Source organism: Alosa pseudoharengus, unplaced genomic scaffold (assembly GCF_046254945.1).
Source record: "Alosa pseudoharengus isolate Yale_2024_CS ecotype anadromous, Long Island Sound unplaced genomic scaffold, YU_APseudo_1.1 YU_APseudo_1.1_scf_7, whole genome shotgun sequence".
NCBI classification, from domain to species: domain Eukaryota; kingdom Metazoa; phylum Chordata; class Actinopteri; order Clupeiformes; family Clupeidae; genus Alosa; species Alosa pseudoharengus.
The window spans coordinates 25589905-25599904 of record NW_027468859.1 but is presented as its reverse complement, the minus strand read 5'-3'; the positions used below and the strand labels follow the sequence as shown (position 1 = coordinate 25599904).

The 10000-nt window shown below is 45.8% G+C and overlaps 1 protein-coding gene across 1 annotated transcript in view; it reads right to left on the bottom strand.

Annotated features, from left to right (window-relative positions):
- Positions 1–10000, bottom strand: part of nbas (NBAS subunit of NRZ tethering complex) — a 233879-nt gene that overhangs the window by 215591 nt on the left and 8288 nt on the right. The window contains exon 7 of the mRNA XM_076271806.1: positions 1972–2105. Within this exon, the coding sequence (XP_076127921.1) occupies positions 1972–2105 (134 nt within the window). The remainder of the gene's footprint in view (positions 1–1971; positions 2106–10000) is intronic.

Genomic DNA, 10000 nt, shown 5'->3' with positions numbered 1-10000 from the left:
ATATATATATATATATATATCAAACTTAGTTATTATTAAAAAATAACTAATTCATATCTCATACTTTTAAAAGAATTATTCACAATTAAAAATATGTATAAAGACTAAAGCTTCTTCAAGGGCATATTAAATACAAAATAAATCACCAAATTAATGAGTAACCACAAAGGGTATACAGTATATTTGTGACACAACTGTTTAATAGCATCATAACAACACAGAATTATGCAGTTTCAGAGAGAAAACTTGGGCCAGTAAAGAGCCATTTGTGTACCAAGAACTGCAAAAAAAACATTACAGTAGATGGACAGAGAGAGAGAAGCCCAGCCATATGTGTTTGGTGTTGGTGGTGGTGGTGGTTGTGGGGTTGTGTGTGTGTGTTAAGTGTGTAGCTGTAGGGGGTCCATCTAAGCATGTAGCTGTAGGGGGGTCCATCTAAGCTGAGAATGGGACCACACAGCAGAGCACTTGTTGTCACTTAAGAGTTTAGAGCAGCACACACAGGCCACCACTGTCCATCTAACTCAAATTCATGATCCAATTAGCAATTAGGAAGTTATGTTCAGTGCAATTGCAGCGGAATTTCAACTCTGTCATTCGCAAATAGTGTTCTACGTGGAGTTGTATTGCCATCGTGAAAAAAGGTTTGGGCATATGAGGATATATAAAGAAGTTTTGAATAAAAGTTAAAGAGATAAAACGATAAAATGATAAAACAAGAGTGAGAGTAAATGAAAGATAAAGAGAGAGTGAGAGTGAATGAAAGATAAAGGGGTCAACTGCAATCTGACTTTCACTCTAGCCATCAGTTAAAGAAACACAGAGGCCAGGATGAGGAGCTGACGGAGGAGGAAGAGGAGGAGGAGGAAGAGGAAGATGAGGAGGAAGAGAAGGAGCCCAGAAAGCTTCTGTCTCTGGGATGAAACAATATGACTCCATCCAAAGTCAAAGGAAATTCATAAATTAAACAGTGAAACTGAAAGAAAGAGGTATAGAGGAAGGGATAGAGATTTTTATAGAAAGAGTGTGAGAGAGAGCAATACTGAAGAAGAGGGTAGAGAGGAGGAGTGAGAGAGGAGTGAAAGAGAGGGAGAAATGAGGGGTAAGAGGAGGTGTATGGGAGAGAGGAGGAGTGAGAGAGGAGGGGTGAAAAAGAGAGGGGGAGTGAGAGAGGAGGGGTAAGAGAGGAGGGGTGAGAGAGGAGGGGTGAGAGAGGAGGGGTGAGAGGACGTGAGAGAGGAGGGGTGAAAAAGAGGAGGAGTAAGGGAGAGAGGAGGAGTGAGAGAGGAGGAGTGAGAGATGAGGGGTGAGAGATGAGGGGTGAGGGAGAAGAGGAGAGTGGGAGTGTTGGGTTGTGCTGATCGGAGGCGACTGAGGCCTCCAGGGCAGCAGGGGGGCTTAGAACAGCAAAGAGCCAGAAAATGAGCTGCACGCTTGGGCAGCAGAGCGAGGACAGTTCCCTTCTCTAGACAACAGCGCCTGGAGCACCGTTAGACCCAGACTGATAGACAACACAAAAACATGCGCGCGCACACACATACACACACACACACACACACACACACACACACACACACACACAGGATACTGCACACCCTGAAACATACTGTATAACCCAATATAAATATAGAAATAGAAATGGAAATACACACACACACACAAACACACACACACACACACATACACACTTAATGCAGCAAAAACAGTTTAGGGCTTAGGCTGATCAAGAACAAGGTCACTGTGTGTGTGTGCGTTTGTGTGAGTGTGTATGAGAGAGAGAGCCAGGGAGAGACACTCATGCCAATAAAGCTCATTGAATTTGAGAAAAGAAAAGAAAGAGAAGGAGACAGAGTGAGAGAGCGAGTGTGTGAGAGAGAGAGAGAGAGAGAGCGAGAGAGAAAGAGTGAGAGAGAGAGAGGCTGAGAGAGAAAGAGAGAGGGAGAGAGAGGGAGAGAGAGGCAGAGGCAGTACCGGTGGGATGACGAAGAGTTCGCTGCCATGCAGGTCGAAGACGTGGACGGTGCCGGTGCTGTCGGCGTACGCCAGGAGGGCGCAGTCGTGGCTCCACGCCACCCGCCGCCACTGAGGGTTGGGGTCCTTGGGCACTGTGGGCACAAGCAACAGGACACGCCGTTAAACAGGTGAACAGGACATTATCCCAGCCAGGGGGCACTAGAGAGATGCAACAGGACACGCCGTTAAACAGGTGAACAGGACATTATCCCAGCCAGGGGGCGCTAGAGAGATCAAACACTTACTGTTTTTCAAACATTACAGATGCCTATCCTAACAAAACAACATCATTATCTATCTGTTTCTCTGTTTCACTCCTTCCTTCCCCCTCTCTCTCGTTCGCGCTCTCTCTCATTTTTTCTCTCAAACTTCTAACAATGGATTATATTGAATATTCAAAACTAGGGCTGTCAAAATAACTGATTAATTTCGATTAATTAATTTGAGAAAAATTAACTGATTAAAAAAAATAACGCAGATTAATCGATTCCGTATGACCTTTGACCCCGAGCCGTTCTAGTCAGTAACCATTAGACTGTAAAATGGAGAGAGAAGAAAATGTGCTGCCTAGATCATTGATTGGAACATTTACTTTTAAAAAAACGCCTGATGGTGTTGATAAAAATAAAGTGTTGATTAAAATAAAGTCCTCTGCAATGTCTGCAGCAAGAAATTTGCATATCACTGGAGTTTGTCAACTCTAAAGTCGCACATCATTAACGTAATTATAACGTTGTCTGTAAGCTCCACAGATCGTGGCAAGACAATTGAATTGATTGGGCAGCCGTGGCCCACTGGTTAGCACTCTGGACTTGTAGCCGGAGGGTTGCCGGTTCGAGCCCCGACCAGTGGGCAGCGGCTGAAGTGCCCTTGAGCAAGGCACCTAACCTCTCACTGCTCCCCGAGCGGCGCCATTGTAGCAGGCAGCTCACTGCACCGGGATTAGTGTGTGCTTCACCTCACTGTGTGTACACTGTGTGCTGTTTGTGTTTCACTAATTCACCGATTGGGTTAAATGCAGACCAAAATGAGACCAAATTTCCCTCACGGGATCAAAAAAGTATATACAGTATATTATACTATACTTATACATCAATGCAAAGAAATAGTGTTGACATAGAGAGGAGTGTTAATTTCTTTTCATTGTGTCCCCTAGGTTATATCTGTGGCCTGAAATGCCTTGTATGTGGAAAAAAAAAACTTATTCCCAAAGCACTTTTGAATTTATTTCCTCAGCATATTAGGTCATATAGATTATTATGGCCATTATTTGAACAGTGAAAATAATAATAAAAGAGTTTTTGAACTTTAATGTCACTAATGCTGATTATTTAATGATTATTTGAGTTTAAATATTTAAAATACTTTCACAGCAAAAATTATATATGCGATTAATTTAGATTAATTAATCACAGAGTATGTAATTCATTCGATTAAATGTTTTAATCGATTGACAGCCCATTTCAAAACACCTAAAGGCACAAACTACATGCAGAAGTTTAAAGGCAGAGTTAACACAATTTTAACCATTTTTTTTTTTTTTTTTGCAATTCCCATAAATTCAGTCCCTTTTGGTCACATAAATCACAACAAGCAGGATTCAGCAGGGAATGACAAGTGGCATTCCTTCAGGGGAATCAGGGACGGGAGGTCATTTGGGCTTCATCTATAAACAGCTATTCTCATGGCAAGGACACCCTTTGGTATTCTACAGACACGGTTAAGAGAAGCACACACACACACACACACACACACACACACACACACAGACACACACACACCAGCACCCAGTAACAGACACATCAATGGATGCGTGTGAAAGTGTGTGTGACAGCAGAGGTGTGGCCAGGCTATTTCTGTCTCCCTCATTTGTTCCACCTGCAGCAGAACCGGGCCGGGCCTAGAATGAGGCAACCAGAACGTCTCATCCATTAGAACCGCCGCGCACCGCCAGAGCTAACAGCAGAGAGCATGCCTAAGCTCCTGTCATAAATCATACACACACGCACGCACACGCACACGCACACGCACACGCACACGCACACGCACACGCACACGCACACGCACACACACACACACACTTTGACAGACAACAGAAGGCTCTGCTATACCTGACTGCCCAGCACACATCAATCTAATCTCACAGAGCATTTAGTTCACTCAAACGTGTCTCAGTGTGTGTGTGTGTGGTGTGTGTGTGAGTGTGTCAGAGAAAGAGAGAAAGAGAGAGAGAGAGAGAGAGAGAGAGAGAAAGAAAGAGAGGGGGGGTTGAAAGGGTGACAAGTTGAGTATGTGTTTGAGAGAGAGAGAGAGCGAGAGAGAGAGAGACAGAGTGTGTGTGAGAGAGAAAAAAAGATAAAGGGATGGAAACAAAGGTAAGGAATGAAAAGGGAAGTTTATGATGGTGAGAGTCTGCTGGGTAGCTTGTATGAACCAGGCCTGTGCAAAATTCTAATTGCAATTCTGCTTTCTGTTTGCTACCTCAATTGAAATGCTGAAGTGAAATTCAAGAATTGAATTGTAATTTAAGAGCCAGTTTCAATTCAATTCTGGAATTTTGCATAACCCTGGTATGAACACCCTTTTGATGTTTGTATGGTGTGGGTGTGTGTGTGTGTGTGTGTCAGAACAATCCATCTACTTCTCTCTGTCTAAGGGCCTGTCCACACGGAGACGCTTTTTAGGATAAACGCAGAGGTTTTGCTTCGTCTTGGCCGAGCGTCCAAACGAATCCTGTAAACGCACTGCCCGAAACCGCACCTTTTTGAAACCTGGTCCCAGAGTGAAAAAATCTGAAACCATAGCCCGTTTGAATTCGTTTAGACAGCGAAACCGCACATCCTGCTTGCATATCGATTATGTCATCGCCACACCTCAGCTGCCCTGGACTTGCACTTATAGTATTGCCTAACAATACTAGTTTTCATACATGACATTAACTACGATTACACTCCGTAAGATAAATATCACAACTGGTGCTGTGCAGCGCCAATAGCTTATGACTTGGTGGACTGAACACTGTTTTTCCCGGTGTTTTTTTATGCATTCTAGCTACTGTCAGTGACGCGAGAGAAAGTTATTAGGAAAGTGCGGTGTAAGTTTAGGCTACATTAATTTGTGCGTAGTGCCAGTGTCATTCATTTATTGTACATGTCTTACAACATATTGTAGCGTCGGTGGATGTACATGTCTAACGTTGAATGAGTGTCTCCCAGAATGCAGTGCGAGTGAATGCTAGAATGTGTAATGTCGATTAGTTGTAGTTGCGTGTACCATGTTGTGTATTTGTTAGCGTGTTAGTCTCTTTGGTTGTACCTCATGTGCTTATCCTTGTGTTGATGTGTGTGGTAAACCCTTATTGTGTGTTGCATGTGCTGCTGAGACTACCCCTGTGTTGCCCTATGTAGTTGTCTGTGTCCGTATGAGTCTTCCTGTTCCAATAAATGGCCGTCCTGGCCAAAGGTTAATCTTGTCTGAGGGTGAGATCGCTACATTGGTGTCAGAAGTGGGATGGGCCCCTCCCGGGGTGCGAAGATCTACGCCAGATCAAGATGGAGAAGAAGGCCGAAGACCAGACCAGCAAGATGGCGGCGAAGTTCAGCAGATGTTCCAATGGTCCTTTTAAGGACTAGCCAGCTCGCTGAGCTCGCCACTGCGGAGGATGGAGGACCTTCCGGCCCGGCGTGGGACCTGTGCAGGCGACCAGCGGGACCAGCCCTGCACAGCCGACGAGAGCTGCCAACGCTGGAGGAAGCGGCCCCGGCTGAGGAGTTCCCGGCTCGACGCCGATGTCGATGCTGCCGTCATCCGAGGATCTCATCCATAGAGAGCGCGAACTCTCTGACGACCTTGGAACACGACCACAGCGGCCGGGTTTACACCGCCAGCTACGGAAGAACTTCCAGAGCGTCAGCTGCCGGTCGAGAGTGTGATGGAGTCATAGCTGCTAGTTCGGGAGCTTGCGGTGCTCCAGCTAGTGACCAAGAGGGTAACGTCGACCTGTAGAGCCTTGGGAGCTATCGTTTTGTGGACTGTTTGAGATTTTAAGTGCGCACGTTCCGGTTGACGCAAGTCTGCGCAATGTTTTTCATGTTTTGTGTGTGAGTTCCTGTGTGTCCCGAGCCTGCTGAGAGGGTCGGGGTCTCCATTTCCCGCCACAGTGGAGCATCGTTGTGCTCGAGAGACAGCCGACAAAAGTTCTACAAGAGGGCAGCGCGAGGAGAGACCTCGACGTGGACTGCTGACCGCTTGGAGATCGGCACACTGTGGACAGGTGGCAACGGCCACGAGCTGTCACAGTAGCCAGAGGGGGCTACCGAACGTCCAGGGGTTCCAGCATATCCGGGGGTTCGGCTTGCAGTGGGACTGTTTGCTGCTGTTTGAGGTAGCGCAGCTGCACGGCGGGAAACCGAGGGCCCAAGCAACACCACGACCCACATCTGGCCGGTTCTGGTGCTTGTTCGAGGGAGAACTGACGTGACAGAGGCAGCCGAGAGCCCTTCCAGTCGAGATGGGTTATCGTGCAGCCGGAGGCTTTCCGGTCACTTGGACTAAGCACTGGGATTGACACCGACGCAGCCGCGAGCGGTGAGCGGAGCTGTCATTGCCGGGGACGACAATGGCTCGGGAGGGGGTTATGTAGCGTCGGTGGATGTACATGTCTAACGTTGAATGAGTGTCTCCCAGAATGCAGTGCGAGTGAATGCTAGAATGTGTAATGTCGATTAGTTGTAGTTGCGTGTACCATGTTGTGTATTTGTTAGCTTGTTAGTCTCTTTGGTTGTACCTCATGTGCTTATCCTTGTGTTGATGTGTGTGGTAAACCCTTATTGTGTGTTGCATGTGCTGCTGAGACTACCCCTGTGTTGCCCTATGTAGTTGTCTGTGTCCGTATGAGTCTTCCTGTTCCAATAAATGGCCGTCCTGGCCAAAGGTTAATCTTGTCTGAGGGCGAGATCGCTACAATATATACATGCATTCACAGTCGAGTGAAATCAGATATAAGCATACAAAGACGCTTAGAACTCACGTTAAGCCGATGGTAGCACACTGAATGCAAATGCGCGATTTGATGCAGGCAAAAGTATTGACTGTTACTAACGAAGGTTTTATAGCAATATTATAAATGTGGCGACAGAATAGCCTACCAGGCGCGTAGCAAGCGTGGGGGATGTGGGTGTTATAACGTACACACTTTTGCTGGAACACGATTCTATCCCCCACACTTTTTGTCAGATTAAAATGAAAGTAAAATATGGAAATAAACGCTCCCGTAAAGAGTTGGAACCGTATCTACCACAACGCGCACACAAAGAGACACAAATAGGTCTGTTGATTTGATTGAATGGTCATCCAGCCAATCACATTAAGTTAGCCAGTGAAGAACCAGAGCCGCTCTGATCAAATTCAAAGTGTACATCTTTCTGACTGACAGTTTTTGTCACACTGTATAAATGCAGAGAGTCAAGGTGAATACGGGGGTGCGCGCACCAATGCACTTGTTTGTGCAGAAAGACCTTTGGCTACTGTTCTCAGAGCATTATACTTTCTCTGTCTATGATCTGCAGCTTTTCTCAAACTATGGGCCTCCTCAACAATTAACCTACTGGTTAATTGGTCCACGTAGCCGCGAAATTAAGTTATGCCCGGTGCTTCACACGTCTGATCTGATTTCACTGTCAATGTGTCTCGTAGTGCTACATCTACTGGAGATCTTAATGTCTTACTATCGCGTTCCATTTAGAACATCTTATTTTGATCTTACAAACGGAGGCGTCAAGACACATTTGAGTTACATCTGAGAACTAAGATTTCCAGCATGTAGAACTCATATAGAGTGCTCATGCAATGTGTGTGTCCCTGCAGCAAGTGAAACTGTAACGTGGGCTAGAAGCAAAAATAGTTTAAACAACAACGTGGCTTCCTGTAACTATTAATGGAAAAAGCATAGAAACTGCTAATCATAATCTTTAAGTTGACATTAATTAAGCTGGCTATATGGAACACAATTTATTTATATTCCCTTTGCATATGTTTGGTTAGACTTCAAACGTTTTTGAATTTGAGCTTACAGTTCTGTATTCTTTATTATTATATTTATTTAGGTATTAGTGATACCTCGAAATTAGGCTGCTGTCTGTTAGGGCAATTTATTGTAGCCTGCTAACCCATATGCACAAAACATAATTTCTGAAATGATTTCTTGATTTATAACATGAGATATGTCTCCGTGTAGGGTAGTGTCAAATAGTGAAGTGATAGGTAGATCATGTAGGCCTACATGTCACATGAGCCACACATACAGTATGAGGGGCGTTGCTTCTTCTGTCCCGCAAACTGCATTAAAATGGTGTGTTTAGCAATTAGAATTTCAATTTTTTTTCGGGGTAGAAACTGCCGGACACCAATATAGTCCGCACCCCTCTCAGAAAATACTTACAACGTCCCTGTAGGGAGTTATTTATAATTTGGCAAGATTGTTTCATTTTCCTATCCCACAACCCCCACACTTTTAAAAAGCTTGATACGCCCCTGCCCAGAACTAGGGTAAGCCTTGCGTTTAGTAGCCTAATTGCGGTGATAGCCAAAACTAATGTGAATCACGGACTATCCTACAACCAAAGAAAGTAAAGGTGATTAGTAGGCCTACCTGCGTTAGCCAAATAAAGGACGGGACTGCACCCTTCACAAACCGTAAAATAAAGTTTATTAGTTTTACAGTTGACTACAGTTGACAGTTCACCATCAGTCCACACAAACAATTCTGGTTTCCTTGCACTAGCCATTTCGTCATAGCCTATTCTGTCTGTTTGTAAACCGCAAGTTTTGGTCAATTTCTGTAAAGAAACAGTGCCACCTATAGGCCTGGGGTATGAAGTAACATGTTGAGTCGTGTTGAGATGGATCCGTTTGGACGCAAATATTCTTGATACGGTTCCAGGGAAGATGGAGGGAAAAAAGATCAGTTTGGTACGTGTGGACTAGGCCTAAGTGTGTGCACCTGTGTATGTTTTTTTGTGTGATTGCAGATGTGTGTATCTTTGTGTGTGTGCGTGTGTGTGTGTGTCAGAACAATCCATCTACTTCTCTCTGTCTAAGTGTGTGCACCTGTGTATGTTTTTTTGTGTGACTGCAGGTGTGTGTATCTTTGTATCTTTGTGTGTGTGTGTGTGTGTGTGTGTGTGTGTGTGTGTGTGTGTGTGTGTGTGTGTGTGTGTAACACTGAGTCAGCATCTACTGTATGTCTTGCCACCCGTAGCTGGGTGATATAAACGACTTTGTGCCATCTCACTGAAGCACGCACACACACACAAACACACGCGCACACACACACACACACAAACACACGCGCACAGCCGTACACACACACCTTTATGATGATGAGTTATGCTCAGAAGATGTTGTAAAGTTTGAGACTAGAGTGTAAAGTAAATGTGCGCCAGACGGCGGGCTGCCTGAGTGGAGCGAGGAAGAGGAATGACAAAACATGAACAAGGAGGCGCCAGCTGAATACCAAATCAGAGACAGCACCACATCTCTCGCTCGCACGCTCACACACACACACACGCTCACACACACGCTCACACAGGCACACACACACACACACACACACACACACACACACGCAGGCACACACACACACACACACACGCACGCACGCACACACGCTCACACACACACACAGGCACGCACACACGCACGCACACACACACACACTCGCTCGCACACACACACGCAGGCACACACACACACACACACACGCACGCACGCACACACGCTCACACACACACACAGGCACGCACACACGCACGCACACACACTCACACACACACACGCACGCACGCACGCACGCACGCACGCACACACGCACGCACGCACACGCACATGCTCGCACACACACACGCACACACACACACACACTCGCTCGCACACACACGCTCGCACACACACGCACACACACACACGCTTACACACACGCTCACACACA